This window comes from Genypterus blacodes, unplaced genomic scaffold (genome assembly GCF_046128005.1).
Source record: "Genypterus blacodes isolate CSIRO-AG114 ecotype Tasmania unplaced genomic scaffold, CSIRO-AGI_Gbla_v1 ptg000010l_1, whole genome shotgun sequence".
In the NCBI taxonomy this organism is placed as follows: Eukaryota; Metazoa; Chordata; class Actinopteri; order Ophidiiformes; family Ophidiidae; genus Genypterus; species Genypterus blacodes.
In genome coordinates this window covers 720,001-737,329 of record NW_027466824.1, presented here as the reverse complement: position 1 = coordinate 737,329, position 17,329 = coordinate 720,001, and the positions used below count along the sequence as shown (strand labels likewise).

The following is a 17,329-nucleotide window of genomic DNA, read 5'->3' as shown; positions in this document are numbered from 1 at the left end:
TCATGCCCTGTGTGGCTCCATCAGTGATCCTGCTCACTGCCCAGTAGGCACAGCTTTAATCCACCAGAACACAACCTCTCTCTCTCTCTCTCTCTCTCTCTCTCTCTCTCTCTCTCTTTTTCCCTTAAATTTCTCTCTTTGACCTCTTTCGGTCCTCTACATGATTGATCCTCTTCTCTTTTCCTCTCCCTCACATCAGTGCTCTGTGTCATCTCTCTCTCTCTCTCTCTCTCTCTCTCTCTCTCTCTCTCTCTCTCTCTCTCTCTCTCTCTCTCTCTCTCTCTCTCTCTCTCTTTCTCGTCTCACCTTCAGTCCGCCCCGTTCTCTGTCGCTCGCCCTTTGTGGCCGCAGCCAGCCGGGCCTGGTAGTTAGCAGGGCAGCGCTCTGATGGCGCCGGGGGCGAGGGGACGGCGAGGATAAGACGGGAGAAAGGCAGGAAGTGAGGAGAGAGACGTAGGGTGCAGCAGGGAGACTTTGTGATGGGGGAGAGGACAGGAGGACAGGAGGACAGGAGGACAGGAGGACGCTGTAGAGCTGAATGAGTGAGGAGAGACGTAGAGGAGGACACTCTGGAGGACGCTGTAGAGGCCCCTCCCTGTGTGTCGCTCTACAGGCCTGAGAGAGGAGAGGGGCCGAGATCACATGGGTGTGTGGGTGAGGAGACGGAGCGGGGACGACATCACTCCCTCTCTCTCTCTCTCTCTCTCTCTCTCTCTCTCTCTCTTTCCTGCTCTCTCTCTTTCCTGCTCTCTCTCTCTCTGTCTCTCTCTCTCTCTGTCTCTCTCTCTCTCTGTCTCTCTCTCTCTCTGTCTCTCTCTCTCTCTCTCTCTCTCTCTCTCTTTCCTGCTCTCTCTCTCTCTTTCCTGCTCTCTGTCTGTCTGTCTGTCTGTCTCTCTCTCTCTCTTTCCTGCTCTCTCTCTCTCTTCCTGCTCTCTCTGTCTCTCTCTCTCTCCTGCTCTCTCTCTCTCTCTTTCCTGCTCTCTCTCTCTCTCTCTTTCCTGCTCTCTCTCTCTCTCTTTCCTGCTCTCTCTCTCTCTTTCCTGCTCTCCCTCTCTCTTTCCTGCTCTCTCTGTCTCTCTCTCTCTCTTTCCTGCTCTCTCTCTCTCTTTCCTGCTCTCTCTCTCTCTCTCTCTCTTTCCTGCTCTCTCTGTCTCTCTCTCTCTTTCCTGCTCTCTCTCTCTCTTTCCTGCTCTCTCTCTCTCTCTCTCTCTCTTTCCTGCTCTCTCTCTCTCTTTCCTGCTCTCTCTGTCTCTCTGTCTCTCTCTCTCTCTCTCTCTTTCCTGCTCTCTCTCTCTCTCTCTCTCTCTTTCCTGCTCTCTCTCTCTCTTTCCTGCTCTCTCTCTCTCTCTTTCCTGCTCTCTCTCTCTCTCTTTCCTGCTCTCTCTCTCTCTTTCCTGCTCTCTCTCTCTCTCTTTCCTGCTCTCTCTCTCTCTTTCCTGCTCTCTCTCTCTCTCTTTCCTGCTCTCTCTCTCTCTCTTTCCTGCTCTCTCTCTCTCTGTCTCTCTCCCTCTCTCTTTGTTTTTGTGTTTCAGTCTGCAGACAGATGAACTCTCTTGGTCGTCCTGGTTGGACTCTCAGTATCTGATATTCAGTCGCGACACTATCGAGTCATCCTCATCTTCATCTTCATCCTGATTGATCTGATCCATGTTTCAGGCGTTAACTTCTTCATGTATGCTTTATCAGCTGCTGTGCCTAAACGTCTAATGACAGCTAACAGACGGCTCCATCGGATCCATTTCCATCAATCATTTACCTTGTGAGCTGAGATGGAGTCGACTCCCGGCCCCTCCACATATGTTACACACAACTCTTCCTGCGGGGCATCAGATTTGACACCGCCGCCGCGTTCCGTGTCGCTGGATCGGGTCAGAGCGGGGAGCGTTCCCTACGTATGTCGAGGGTTTATTTTTAAAAAACCACAGATGTCTGCGCTCGCTATGTTGAGGCCGTCAGTCATCTGTGCCAATTAAGACTTTTAAACTTCTCTCGCTCTATTTAGGGAGCGGATACACCAAGACAGAGGCCAGTCAGGAGCTAATTGCTTCATAGATCTGTGGAGAATGTGTTTCTGCCAGAGTGTGTGTGTGTGTGTGTGTGTGTTTGTGGAAGTTCGTAGGCAATATGTGTGTGTGCATGCATTCATATATTCATTCATGTGTGTTTATATTTATATTGTCTATGCTTCTGCACTGTGTGTGTGTGTGTGTGTGTGTGTGTGTGTGTGTGTGTGTGTGTGTGTGTGTGTGTGTGTGTGTGTGTGTGTGTGTGTGTGTGTGTGTGTGTGTGTGTGTGTGTGTGTGTGTGTGTGTGTGTGTGTGTGTGTGTGTAGGAGGGGGAGGAGGACACGTTTCATTTTCCTTTTTTTTTTTTCCTTTCCCGTAATTTAACAGTTGCAGTTTTGTGTTGTTTTTCCCGGGCGCTGGTTGGCTGGCCGCTGACCTTGGTGGCAGCGGGGGGGCTGGAGCGCTCCTTGAAGAAGAAAAGCGGCTTGGGCCACCCGCTGTAAACAAAGTTGACTTGCCGACAGATGGATTGAATGACAGAGAGGCTGACTGAGCCAGGAGCGGGCCTGGCAACATCGCACCGCGCGGAGAGAGAGAGAGTGAGAGAGAGAGGGAGAGAGGGAGGGAGAGAGAGATAAAGGAGGGGGGGGGGGAGCGGAGAAGAGAGAAGAGGTGGCCAACAGGAGAGGAGGTGTGAACAGGTGCAGGGCCGCTGAAGGAAGAACCAGCAGATGGAGAGAGACACAGCCAGTTTAGTTACAGGAAAAAAAAGGGTGGGAGGGAAAGCGGGAGGGAGGGAGGGAGGGAGGGAGGGAAGGAAGGAGGGAGGGAGGGAGGAAACGGCAGAGAAACAGGGAGAGGAGAGGAGAGGAGAACAGGGAGGATGGATGGAAAGGTGGATGGATGGATGGATGGAGGTTTGGGCAGGGCGCGGGGTAAACAAGCGGCGTGTACGCTGAGGTGTTTGTTTCATTAAGCGGTGTGTGCAGGGGGGCGGGGCAGGCAGAGTGTGGGAGTCTGAGTGATTGACTTACATCACCCCGAGGTTTAATAAAAATGTGCTAAAACACATTGAGGTGTGTTTGAGAAAATTGCGCGGCGGCGTGTGTGTTAGTGTGTGTGTGTGTGTGTGTATGTGTGTGTGTTGTGCCACACGAAACAATTCCCTGGATGTTTGTTGTGCGGCGTGTCAGTGGAACATTAGCACAGCAAATGTTCAATATGTCACTTTATTTTCTCGGCCGCCGCGTCAGTTGGGTGAAGCCGACACGAAGGCCGCGTCTCGCACACACACACACACACACACACACATAAATACACACTTTCGCACACACACACAGGCAGAAATCGTCTTTTATTTGTAGTTCTTTCCTATCAAAGCGTTGAATATTAATGTCCTGTGTGATTGATGTGGATCATAAATAGCTGGAAGTCCCTCCACACACACACACACACACACACACACACACACACACACACACATGAGTCATCAGGAGAGCCGTCGCTTTAACAGCCCGGTAAATAAGCTAAGAGTTGTAATTTACAGAATCAATTCATCTCCATTAAACGTATTTTTACACACAGACGCAAAATCACCAAATATTTGTTTTTATTAGCGAATAGAAACACAGATTTTAGCAGAGATTTGTTGTATTTAAATTACACATTTTGTATCTTTTATTCTCTATAACACAGATATATGTTTATTATTGTCAGATTAAAGTTTTAAGTTGAGTTATAAATCTGTGTGACGCTGCAGATGGAGTCTTATTGCTCCTCTTCCTCACCCTTCATCCACTCTGAGCAGGGATCATCCATTTCTTTACACAATAAGAGAAACAAAGCGTGTGTGTGTGTGTGTGTGTGTGTGGTAAAGGTGGAGTTCAGTCTGTTCACCTGTATGTTAATTTCACACCTGTTATTTTGGAGCGCAGCAGCGTCTCAGAGAACAACATGAATATGGATTCATGTGAGGAGTCGTCTGTACGTTTCATGTAGATAGAGTTTATATACGGCTCGGCTCGGCCCGGCTCGGCCCGACCCGGTTTGTTTATAAAAGACACAAATATGAAATTCTGTTTGGATGAAATTCTTCCAACAAATAACAAAAGCTGCATTAAAGATGAGGCTCGCTGCTTTAAATGCACTTAGTGAGTGTTTTTAACGTGTGTGTGTGTGTGTGTGTGTGTGTGTGTGTGTGTGTGCGTGTGTGCGTGTGTGTGTGTGTGTGTGTGGTGTGTGTGTGTGTGTATATTCATGTGTTTATTGAGAGATATTGAGATATTATATTTCTTTTTACTTGAGCCCGACAGCGGCAGCGTTGTTTGCTGTTGGCGAACGTCTCCAATTCCTCCAAGTCCACCGTCTGACTCCAATTTGTGCTCGTTCCCTGATAAACCGCGGCATTTGGTGGATCTGGCGTGGGATGCCGGCCGCACCGCGGGGTGCTGCAAACTCCGCGCTTGGTCGGGCCCTGGCACCCCACATCTAATGGGCAACAGCTTGAATAGTGCCCACTTAGGCAGGCAGCACGGACTGGGCCCCCTCTTCTTCCTCGCCGCTCCAGCTAACCAGCCAGCCAGCCGCCGCCTCTGCCACCTCCCACTTACCCAGCAGCCACTGTACCTGGCCGCAGCCCCAGAGCCATTCCAACCTACCTTAGGCCCATGGCCCACGCGGCTCTAGCCACACTTATCAAGCTGTCCTACGGTGCATCAGGCCAGGCATATACAAACAGCCCAGCTATCCGCTAACTGAACATTCAGTCTATTGCCTCCTAGACCCAAACTCCACTTCCTGCCACAGGCAGCAACCCAGAGCCCATTCACCAATTAGCTGGAAGGCAGATTATTGTCCGGGGAGAGTTCCCCAGCTCCAGCCCCTCACATTCAGCCTCTGCTCTGCCCGCTCCAGGGCTTGGCTCTCGGCTGACTCCTCTCCTTTGCCTTCTCTTTTTTTATGCTTTAATTTGACAACAGTGTTCATCAGCGGCCATTTTGCCACAGCACAGTTTATGAGTGAACGTGATGCATTTGATTAGGGACACAAAATGGCGTCAGGGAAAACTACACCAACTTCTCTGCCTGGATTTATGGCCCCAGCTAGTTAGTGTGAGTGTGGCGGTGTGCTGTCGTCCTTCATCACACACACAAAGCTCTGCTGTGATAAGTTTCCTCCCTGCAGGTCTTCGTCGTCTTCATCAGGTCAGGACAAGTTTACTCTGAGTCTGAGCTCAGTTTGGGAACATTCAGGCCCGACTGATTGAACAGAAAATGAATTTGAGTCTCACCATTCCAGACCTGCTTCTTCATCCAGAGAGCCGCCCAGCGTGTGTGTGTGTGTGTGTGTGTGTGTGTGTGTTGTGTTGTGTTCTACTTTATCAGGTTAAACTTGTGAAGTATCAGTTCTGTAAATCAGCATGAACAATCAGATGCCAAATCTCTACTTCTCTCACTTTTTGCCATTCTATCTTCCTCTGTTTTTCATAATCTTCCTCTTCCTCACCACCACTCTATTGCTGACTGCTGGAACTTTCTGGCTGTCTGTCTGATGCTAATTGGTGGGTAAACAGGTCTGGTGTGAGTCCCCCCCCCCCCATCCATAAACACACACACACACACACACACATATATACATACACACACACACACACACACACACACATAGACGTACAAATACACACGGCCCCCTGGAACCCTTTGCAGGACCAAATGGCTGGCAACGCCTGCCCGCCATCTCCCGCTGAGCCCTGGTGTGCGCTTTGGTGGCTCAGGCTGCTGTTCAAGCCCAGCGGGGGTTCATTCACTCGCTCTCACACACACTTAGACGCACATACACACACTCTCCTAGTGTCCCCTGCACACCCGCCACCCGCTTTCACACCCCAGACAGCAGGACAGCAGGAGAACACACACACACATGAAGGAACAGACAGACGCGGTCACTTTAGAGATGCGGGCCAAACGCTGTAGGGGAGAAAAGTTTTCACTTAAACTGGAGAATTCTCTCTTCATTAGCGCCTTTGGACTTCAGGAAGAGTTCTGTTTATTTGTTCGTTTTTCTAGCTTTGTAGTTTTTCTTTTCTCTCTCTCTCTCTCTGTTGTTTGGGGAGGTCGGATTGAATTAAAGGAGAAAGTTTGATGTCGGCCGGGCGGTGGATGAATCAGGAGAACCTTTCACCTGCTCAGCCTTCATGTTTACACAAAGAAGAGCACACAAGCATAAGTCAGGACTGATGTACGGATGGTTCAAGGTTGAAGATCCACGTTGTGTCTTTGCTGCGTTCTTGTGGCTTGACGTGAAAACGGAATGTCGGACAGGAAACGCACAGCAGATGAAGAGCGGAACACCATGTCACAGATCAGCAGGTCGCAACGCGGCGCCACTGCAATCCACAACCTCTTCATCTAGGCCTGTGTGTGTGTGAGAGTGAGAGTGTGTGTGTGCGTGCGTGTGTGTGTAGCAGTAGTAGTTTCAGTATCACTCAGCTCTGACACTTTTACTTTTAAACCTTCTTCCGTGTCATCATTTCCGAGTTTCACTGGTTGATCACGTGTGTTGCTCGTTCTCTGGAGCAGATTGACATTAAGTGATGAAAGCGACGCAGCGCCTGATGCAACGTCTCATTCAACTCTCTAATGTTCAGTTTAGCAGCGTGTTTGTTTGGTTGATCTCGTTCCTCCTTCTTTAAGATTCCTCCTCCATCTACAGTAACGTGTTCGGCTCTAGCTTCTGTTTGAATCCTCTCAGAAATACAGAATGAATCAGAGTCATTGTGAGTAAAAGCTTATTGAAGACATTCTGATGGTAGTGATGAGTCACAGCGTGTTGTGTTCACCTATTGCTCTCATTGTAACCTTCAGACTGAACACTGGAGGGATGTCAGTAAGCATTCAGTCCATCCATATGATTCATTCTATGTGTTAATGTGCTTGTGACACCTCGGCCGTCTCTCCCACAGACAGGAGAGGGAGAACTCGGATCGGGCTCGCGAGGAGGACGTGGCGGCCGTGACCCTCTCGGCACACAACCGGGAGAGCGAGCTGGCGGCGCTGCTGAGGCAAACGGAGGAGCGGCACCAGAGGACAGGTCAGTGTCAGCGCGGCGTCCCCGAGCTGAGGCTGAAACTGAGGCTGAGCTGCTTCATCCTCAGGGTCCCTGTCTTTAAAAAGGTTCTCACTTTGGCAAAGCTTCTGGCTGCGGCACATTTCTGACTGAAGTGTGATCCGTTGTCACGTGACCGTCGTAGGTCTTCCTCTCATCACAGCCTGAACCCGTCCTCCGCTCGGTCAGAGCGACGCGGCCGTCTAATGAGAGAGCACAGGCGTGTGTGTGTGGCTTCATACAGAGGAGAGAGGGACGGGAAAGGGAAAGGGATGGAATAGAGAACCACTCGCACAAGGTCAGAGTTACCGGAATTGCGAGGAGCCAAAGCGAGCGGTTGAGGGCCACAGAGCAGCAGCTGTGAGGGAGTCGGCGTCTTCATCAAGGACGCATCAGCGGGGCGGACGCTCGCACAAATCAAGGGGGCTCCAACCAGCGGCACCCGCCTGAAGAATGGCCGCTTCAACTCGCCTCGCCTCGCCCAACAGAACAGACCAGAGTGTGTGTGTGTGTGGGGGGGGGGGGCAGAGCACAAACGCGGTATTTGTGACCTCAAAGGCGGAGAACAGAGCGTAACACAGAGGAGCGTAAAGAGGAGAACAGAGCGGATGGAGGCAGAGCAGAGGGGAGAGGAGCAGAGCAGCGCAGCCCAGCGCCGAGCAGAGCGCTGAGACCCAGACGCAGAGCTCCCTGTCTGTCTGCACAGCAGAGCTGCTGCTGTTAACACATCTGTTGCACCATCTGGATCCCCCCCCCCCCCCCCCCTCACCACCCACCCTCCACCGCGCTCACACACACACACACACTCACACACGCTGGCTCTCTCTCTCGCTGTCTTTCTGTTTCCCTTCCCTCTCTCTCTCCTCTTTTTATTTACCTGTGGTTCCCCCCGACAACCAGGGAGCCCGCTGGTACTCAGAACAAAGATGGAGGGCTACAGAGGGAGGGGGAGGGAGGGGAGGGGAGGGAGGGGAGGGGAGTAAACAAAGGGTTTTGTTTCTGGCACGTGTTGGCAGCACACATGTTGTCTAAAGAGAGCTGACATCAGAGCGCAGCGGGGGCCTGAGGGGGGGGGGGGGGGGGTGAGGTGGACGTCCTTTAGTAGCCCGCATCACTTCCTCTCCCCCGTGCAACCCAACAGACGAGCAGGATAATTAGCTTTTCCCGCTCTCCAAATCCAGCCCCTCTCTCTCTCTCTCTCTCTCTCTCTCTCTCTCTCTCTCTCTCTCTCTCTCTCTCTCTCTCTCTCTCTCTCTCTCTCTCTCTCTCTCTCTCTCTCTCTCTCTCTCTCTCTCTCTCTCTCTCTCCCTCTCTCTCTCTCTCCCTCTCTCTCTCTCTCTCTCTCTCTCTCTCTCTCCCTCTCTCTCTCCCTCTCCATCCACCCGTTTGTCCTCTCCTCCCTCTCTTCCTGCCCCCCCCCCCCTCTCCCTCCCCTCCTACCTTTTTTTTCCGATTATTTTTCTCAAGTCTTTTTTAAGTCAAACGCGTCCCGAGTGTCCTCTTGACGATATCAGATATTCGTCTCTCCTCCCTCCCTCCCCCCTCCCTCCCTCTCTCTCTTTCTTTCCTCTGTTTGTTTCCAGTGCCAGTTCTGCTGTGTGTTTGTGTCCCAGGGTTCTTTTTGGCCTACGCACGGCCAGACGCATTCAAAGCCTGTTCAGCTAATTAGCATTCTTCATGTAACTTTTTCCAGCACTGACCAAACTTTGTTCAGCGGTATGTGTGTGTGTATATGTGTGTGTGTGTGTGTGTTATAGTTTCATCCTCTGTCGAATCCAGTTTCTATCTATGGCAGCCATGTGGACGTGCATACAAAGTGGTGGTGAGTTTGGTAGCACCAGGATGCCTCGACCTCCCAGACCAAACTTTTGAAAGCCTTGTGCGTCCTCGCCGTTTGTTTTCCGCTGAGCTCAGCAGAACACAGGGAGCAGGTGGATCCTCGCTCGCTCAAACCCAAACGGCAGCCATTGTTACTTAAAACAGAGCGGACATATGTTGGAGAGCAGAACGCCGCGCGATTCAAAGCGGCGATGAAAGCCCAGAGTTGGATTGTTCAGAAAGAGACCAGGGTGGGAAGGAGAAAGAGAGGAAGAAGAAGAAGAAGAAGAAGGGGCTTCCATAAACAGCTTCTGCACCTCTCTCTCCACACGTCCCTTTATGTCTTTCTTCCTCTGCCTCTCTCACCTCTCTTTGTTTCATTGTATTGCTGACAAAAGCTTTTTTTTGGGAATCTGTTCAATTCTCATTTTCCTCTGAAGAGTCGTTCCCATTGAATATAAGTTCAGTCAGAGTTGGCTAAGTTTTAGATTGACTTGTTTTTGTTAAGGTGTAAACTTTTCACACAAACTTAACCCTTTGATCCTCAGTGCTGATCCTGATCATGAGACATCGTTGGTTCAAACGTCACTTTCTCTCTTTCCCATGATCCTTTGCAGTTGGTGAGCTGGACGGTCTACTGAGTTCCCAGAATTCCCTGATCAGGAAGCTGAAGGAGGAGTGCTGCATGCTGGGAGCCAAGCTGGAGGAAGTGACGGAGAGCAGCAGGTGACTGTGCTGCGTCCTTCCTGTCCTCATGTCCCCGTACCGGGACATAACTGTCCTCTTCTGTACTTAAACACGGCTCGGCTCGTCCACGTGTGTACTGGCTCTATTGTGTGTGTCGGTTGGACGTCCGTGTCAGTGTGTCCTGAGGCGTCGTGTGTGCAGGCTGTTTGGAGGGAGCGTGTCAACACACTACACACTGCTTTCCATTCTGACCTGTTTTCTTGTTAACCTGATGCTACAGTGGTCACAGCAGGCCTGCCCAGCTCTCCATCTGGGCTGCCTGTCTGTCTGTCTGTGTGTGTGTGTGTGAGAGTGAGTATGACTGACCCTGGGCCCAGTGTCCTGTCAGCTGTTGGAGCTGTGCTACACATTAGTCACATGACAGCTCCCAATCTGGCCCTGCCAGACCATCCTGGCCTCAGCAGCCACAGGACACACACACACACACACACACACACACACACACACAGATAGACAAGCACACAAGTATTTGCTCCAGGATGAACGTGTACATTAATAGAGAAGACACACACTGTTTAGATCCAACACTCCAGCTCCACTATAGGTCCACACACACACACACACACACACTGGCATGCAGCTATTTAGCCCCTACATCTGCTGTGTGTGTGTGTGTGTGTGTGTGTGTGTGTGTGGTGTTGGTGCCTTTGTGCTGTAGGCTGTTGGAGCTGCTGGAGTCTCTGCTGCCCAGTGTAGCGGTTAAAGTCCTGCTGGACTTCCTCACTCAGGCTAAGCGAGGTCACACTGAGGCACTTACAGCAAGATAAATAGTTAAAGCTGCGACTGATCAACACTCGTGTTCAGCAGGTGATCGCACCGTCTATCAGGCTCAGGCTCCCGCTGATTGGCCGGTTCTGATTTCATGAAGCAGAAAATGAGGAAACTCAGTGAGAACCAGAGAAGAAGAGCGACGCCGTCAGACTCACAGAGCCACCTTCATCTGTTTGTCCTACTAAATCATTTGTGAGGCATCAGCGGTATTCAAAATGCCCATGTGTTGTGTTGTAACGTGTGTGTGTGTGTGTGTGTAGGAGTGAGCTGGAGCAGCTGGCCCTGGAGAAGCAGCATCTAGAGGAGACGTCAAAGAATCTGAGAGCTCGCTGCTCTGACATGGAGGAGCAGTGTGTGCTGCACGGACGCATGCACCAGCGCATGAAGGACAGGTACGCAAACACACACACACACCGTATGTAAAGACACACACACACACACACGGTCTGCAAGCACACACACTGCACACACAGCCATGAGTTGAGTTCTCCATCAAGGGAGCTTTATGCTTTATGTGTCCTTGTGGTGATTGAGTGATGTATTGTATGATATTATGATAAGCTGAGTGTGTAAACATGAGAGCTGCGTGTCTCTAAACAGCTCTGGAGGCAGATGGAACCTCATGATTCCACGCTTGTGAGTCTCTGCCTCGCTCCGGCGTTCTCTCTCTCTCATGAAACGCTGTCGTGGAAAATGTGAAATAAGTTCTTAGACGTTGAAAGCGTCTTCATCACATTCTTCAATGTGTTCTGTAGTCGTGGTGATTCATGATGAGCTGCGGTCGCTTCAGTTCAGCGTCTGGAAGTTTTCAATCTTTATTTCTTTCTGTAGCTATAATCCACCTCACCTCCTCCTCATGGCTCTGTGGCCTGCTTCATGTGGCTCCCATCTCTTTGCCTCATGCCACAGTATCTGTCCCTGTGTGTGTGTGTGTGTGTGTGTGTGTTTGCAATGCGAGGGGCGCTTCTTCACCGAGCACAGAGCCCAGTTGGTGTGCGTCTCCACAGGGCGCCTGGCGTCCGGCCCGGCACCGCCAATGTGGGCGAGGGTGTGTGGGTGTTGTTGCCCCACTCTGCAGGATCGCTACCCCAGTACCCCCCCCCACCCCCTTCTGATACATGAGCGAACACACACACACACACACACTCCCTGTTCTCCTGCTCCATCCCTGACACTACATATTGTCTACCACCCACCGGTGTTAACCTGTCGGCAGGGAGACGCTGCCAAAAAAAGTAAGTTTACCAAGTCACAGCTGTCTCCTGGTGGTGTGTGTGCGTGTGTGTGCATGTATGTGTGTGTGTGCCACAGTTTTTACATGGAAAGAAAAACAATCTAAGTTGTCAAGGAGTGTGAAGTATGAATATTCTGTATGTTTATACGCATATGTTATAGTGGTGTTCTTATGTGTGTGTGTGTGTGTGTGTCTGTGTGTGTGCGTGTGTGTGTGTGGCTATGGCACATTCTCAGGAGGTTTAGCAGAGTAGGAATCTGGCTGCCAAAAGTGGATTGGCTGGGAAGTTGGCACCTCGCTCCCCTCCTCTCCCAGATGAACCACGATAATCACTCTTGGCTTTTTGCTGCTTTTTATTTTCTGCTCTGACACTTATTTTAGTTTATGAAGCCTCCAGATTATTAGGAACCCACTCAGCTCCACACACACACACACACACACTGTGAGTTCACGTCATTCGCTGCCCGTCACCACATTCCTCAAGATGATCCTGCCTGGAGTAGGAGTTTGTCTCTTGGTCACACACGGCTGTGCGTGTGTGTGTGTGTGTGTGTGTCTGTGTGTGTATGTATTTTTGGGTTATTTATAGTTTATTTGTAAGTGATATGAAATAAACTGGAAGTTAAACGCTTTAATGTCTTAGTTTAAGATATCTGATTTCAATGAAAATTGCATGGTCGCTGAACTTTAGTGTGTGTGTGTGTGTGTGTGTGTGTGTGTGTGTGTCATGTGAATCCCTCCACATATAGTAAATTCTTCTCAAACTTAGTTTTTGAAGTTTTGAAGCAGCCTCTGCGCGCACGCGTGCGTGTGTTGTGCGCGCGTCCATACGTTGGCTTTACGTTATTGCGCCCCGGAGGCCACGCCCCCCCACCCCCCACCGGCGGGTGCCCCCCGCCGCGCGCCTCTCCGGTGGGGGGTTAAGGTGTGCGTGTTAACAAGCTGGTGCACGTGGGCTCAGGATGCAGAGCCCCGCCCCTCCCACAGCCGCAATCTGTGCTGTGAAGAGCGGCGACAGAGCGACGACAGAGCAGCGCGCTAAACATTTGGAAACTCAGCTTGATTTATTTTTACACGGCAACGCCGAGAGCCAAACTACACAATGATACACACACACACACACACACTGATTATTACACTATTACAGGGTATTTATGTCTCTCTCTCTCTCTCTTCTCTTCTCTTCTCTCTCTCTCTCTCTCTCTCTCTCTCTCTCTCTCTGCGTGATGATAATAACGTTATTTATCTCCATTCAACATGACACACACTGTATGTATGTGTAGGAGCTGTGTGTGTGTGTGTGTGTGTGTATTTATACAGCTATTGGCATGAAGATAAAAATTCTTGCTTTTTCTGTTTAAAGCTGTAACTGGACTTTTTTCCAGAATACATTTCCCGTGTAAATTAATTTTCCAATAATTCACCTCTTTGACAGTGAATCAAACTGAACTGGAGTTTAATTTAAATGATCTTTTCTCAGTGGGGGCGGAGCTTCCAAGTTATTATATTTATTAAAATAATAAAAATACTCATAATAATTACCATGACCATTATAATCATAATTACAGATAAATATGTTTTAGATCTCTGTTCTGTAACAATGACATCACTTTGTTTGTTTAGTTTTGTCGTTCAATTAAATCAATCTGAGATGAGCCGAAGCTTTAATGAGACAAAGACCTGAGGGAAGGTGAAAGTTCATTTAGATTGATTTAAAATGAGATGTGATGAAAGTAAACATGTTGGATGAAGAGAGTTTACTCCACAGAGGGAACGATAATGAACATGAACATGTGGCCCTGAACGCACCACCATCACTTAGAGAATCATTCAGGTATTTTTTGACTCTGTTTGTGTCTATATGTGTGTGTGTGTGTGTGTGCGCGCTCTATGTGTGTATGCGTGCTGTGTGTGTGTGTGTGTGTGTGCTCTGTGGGTAAACTCTCCTCCTGCTGTTTGATAATTAAAAAGAAGAGAGAGTCTAACTCTCCTCAGTCCAAACTCTCTTTATGAGCTGGATTTGTTAAATCCTCTTTGTGGCTCTGAAGCTTTGAAAAAACAAAAACACAAACTCAGCTGTTCCTCAGGTTCACTGAGATATTAGAGAGAGAGATTAACAACAAACCTGACTGCACTCATCTAAACACTGCTTCATCTCCTCCCCATCCTCATCCTCATCCTCCTCTCCCCTCTCTCCTCTCCTCTCTTCCCCTCTCCTTCTCCTTCTCCCCTCTCTCCTCTCTCCTACTCCCCTCTCTCCTCTCTTTCTTCTCTTCTCTTCTCTTCTGTTCTGTTCTGTTCTCTTCTCCCCTCTCTCCTCTCCTCTCCTCTCCTTTCCTTTCCTTCTCCTCTCCTCTCCTCTCTTCTCTCCTCATTCTGCACCAAACACCACGCAACCTTTTCTCACCCCACAGCTGTTCGCAGGCTGTTTCACCAATTATCACCACGCATGTACACACTTAGGTCATATACACAGACTCTCTCTCTCTTTGACACACACACACACACACACACACACACACACACACACACACTCACGTACAGCAGACCAACATAACACCAACGCGCTTGCTTAACCACTCATAGTGACAGCGGAGTGTGTTTGTCAGCCCTGCGTGTGTGTGTGTGTGCATGTACCGTGCACACGTGTGTGTGTCTATGCGCGCACGCCGCTCGCTCCGTAACCCTTTAAGCAGAGCAGCAACATATACGCAGATGTGCCTGTAGATCCACAGGCTTCACTGGGCCATATGGCCTCCACCAAGAAAGATGGTGCCTGCGTCTGGAGGAGAGCAGGGAGGGAGGAGGAGGAGGAGGGGGGAGGAGGGAGGGGAGGAGGGGAGGAGGGGAGGAGGGCCATGTGTGGGATGAGCTGTGCAAGCAGTTGTTGAAGTATGTATGCCTGTGGATGTGTGTGTGTGTGTGTGTGTGTGTGTGTGTGTGTGTGTGTGTGTGTGTGTGTGTGTGTGTGTGTGTGTGTGTGTGTGTGTGTGTGTGTGTGTGTGTGTGTGTGTGTGTTTGCACCAGAGGCTCCAGGAGATTGGTTAATGGAACAAATGGTCGCGGCGGGCCGGGGAAGAAGGAACAGGCTTGCTGCTACCGCGGGCGAATAGCAAGCCCCGGGCGAGGGCTGCTTCATCTGGGCTCCTGCCACACACACACCCACCCTCTGTCAAACCCTCTGCTCCCCCCCCCCACCCCCACCCTCCACACACACACACACACACCCCTCCACACAGTGTGCTGCCATGCCCCAGAAGCAAGAAGACGCTCCTCACAAAACTTTTCATTTGCAAATTAAGTTGGCAGCGGCTGTGCAGAAGAAAACAGCACAGCTTTCATTTGTTTCATCTGTGCGCGTGTGTGTGTGTGTGTGTGTGTGTGTGTGTGTGTGTGTGTGTGTGTGTAGATATTGAATTAAAGAGAGGTGACGCAAAAATAGAAAATCCAGCTAAAGAGCTTAAACTCGTCCTCATCCTCTCCATCTTATTCTTCATCATCAGTCGCTCTGTTTCTAAATCAAATCTTCTCCTGTATTTATAATTCACAAAAATATTGTCAATCCTCGTCGTTGTGACTCGAGCTGGAATCTGTATCGTGACAGAAAACACTGATATTATAAAAAATAAATAAAGAGTGGCCGTAGCTCAGTCACAGCTTTGAGTCGCTCGGCTTCTAAAGGATCCAATATACCAGAGAAATAAAACACAACTAAATCTCATTTATCAAGAATATACATGTGGTTTTCTTCTCTTTTAATTATCCGTTAATCTAAATGGAGCATAAGTCTGAGGCGTCTGCAGGCTGGCGAGGAGCTCTGGGGTTGGGGCTTCACACCCTCCGCTCACCTCTGGGTGGCGCTGATCAGTCAGAGAATCCCGCCGTCCTTCCCAACGCCGCCGCTCGGCCCAGCTGGCCTCTGTAGCCGGGAGCGAGCGCGGGGCGGCCTGCTGAAAGAGCATTGTCAAAACGGTGGCTTTACAGCTCTGACACACACACACACACACACACACACACACACACACACACACACAGACGCACAGATTTGCAGCTCAGATGTCGGGCTGTAGCCAGAGGCGTGCAAGCTGGAGCGTTAACTGAGCAAAGCATCACACCGTCAGTCCGTGACACTCGTGAACGCCGGCTTCATAAAAGCAACACACACACACACACACACACACACACACTAAAAGTTAAAAGTAGTGAGGACTTTAATGTGAGGAGCGTTCAGGCACATCAGAGGCCTCCTGATTGAGCCTCAAACCCTGCTGGAGCGCCGCCGCCGCCACGCCGCCGCAGCAGAGGAATGAAAGCAGAGAGGAATTCTTCTGCTCAGTCAAAGCATTTCTCTCTTTAAATATCAGACTGTGTGTGTGTGTGTGTGTGTGTGTGTGTGTGTGTGTGCAGCATATTGTGAGCGTTTCCTCGCCCTTGTTTGCTTGGAGGTTGAACTTGTGGACCATCTGCACGTCGCCGTGCATTTACATGTTTGGCTGAGACACCAAAGAGAGAATCACAACGTATATACATCTACACTCTGTCTATACACACACACACACACACACACACACACACACACGAGGACGTTTTATAGATTTAGTAGTTTAGATTTTATTCAACCCGCAAGAAAAGTTGAAATATAAGGAGAGTAAAGAGAAAGAGCTGTGTGTGTGTGTCTGTGTGTGTGTGTGTGTGTGTGTGTGTGAGAGCCTCCACTCCCTGCATTGGACTCACAGGCTGACTGGCTGATCACACACACACACACACACACACACACACACACACACACTTAACTCCCAAATTTAATGATTTAACTCTCAATCTGACTTAAAAAATCAAAGGACTCTCTGCTTATCTCCCGTGTGTGAAGCAGGTGAGTGTTCAGGTAATCTGACACACAGAGTAAAAGTCTCTTAACTTAATTTAATCCACCAGCAACTCTTCACTCTGTTTCTCTCCTTCATGTAAACAAACGACCGAGAGAAGAGAGGATGATGTTTGTAATAATCTGCAGAGCTGTGAGAGACAAATCTGTGACTGTTTACATTTCTACACAAGCAAAGCTAAAGTGAAAGTGTAAGGGTTTATTTGATGTAAGTGCTTTAGGAGCAGGAGAGGAAGTGAGTGAGGAGGAAGTTCAGATCAAAGCTCTCATGTTTGATGTTTGATGTTTGGTGCGGTGATCCTCTCAGGCTCTCATAGTTCACTGATGACTTCTTCTTATCAAACAAAGCTGCTGCTGCGTTCAGACGCCGACGCCTGGCAACCAGCGGACAAATCACAGAGCAAACAGAGCAGACAGAGCGACGCCGAATAAAGGAGTAAATAAAAGAGGAGAAAGAAACGAGAGAGCGGCGACGCATCAGAGCCACGAGTCAGCGTGCGAGAGGAGCAACAACTGGCATGACAGGTTGAGAGGGGAGAGGGGCATGGCCTTCAGGCACACGCACACACACACACACACACACACACACACACACACACACACACCGTCATACACACGCTTTCTCTTGACTGCAGTTGTGTGACAGCCAAGATTTAGCTGCAGCGCTGGGGTGCGAGGACGGTGATGGGGCTGGGATTGGGCGAAACATTGTGCGTGTGTGTGTGTGTGTGTGTGTGTGTGTGTGTGTGTGTGTGTGTGTGTGTT

General features: G+C 49.8%; 1 protein-coding gene across 3 annotated transcripts in view; it reads left to right on the top strand.

Annotated features, from left to right (window-relative positions):
• sdccag8 (SHH signaling and ciliogenesis regulator sdccag8) overlaps positions 1–17,329 on the top strand; it is a 33,405-nt gene that overhangs the window by 11,590 nt on the left and 4,486 nt on the right. For 2 of the 3 annotated variants that reach the window (XM_076158731.1, XM_076158740.1), the window contains exons 14-16: positions 6,967–7,094; positions 9,545–9,653; positions 10,706–10,837. In XM_076158731.1, coding sequence (XP_076014846.1) covers positions 6,967–7,094; positions 9,545–9,653; positions 10,706–10,837 — 369 coding nt within the window. Of the gene's footprint in view, positions 1–6,966; positions 7,095–9,544; positions 9,654–10,705; positions 10,838–16,912; positions 17,090–17,329 lie in introns of all 3 variants that reach the window. The other variant, XM_076158722.1, reaches the window with a different exon arrangement.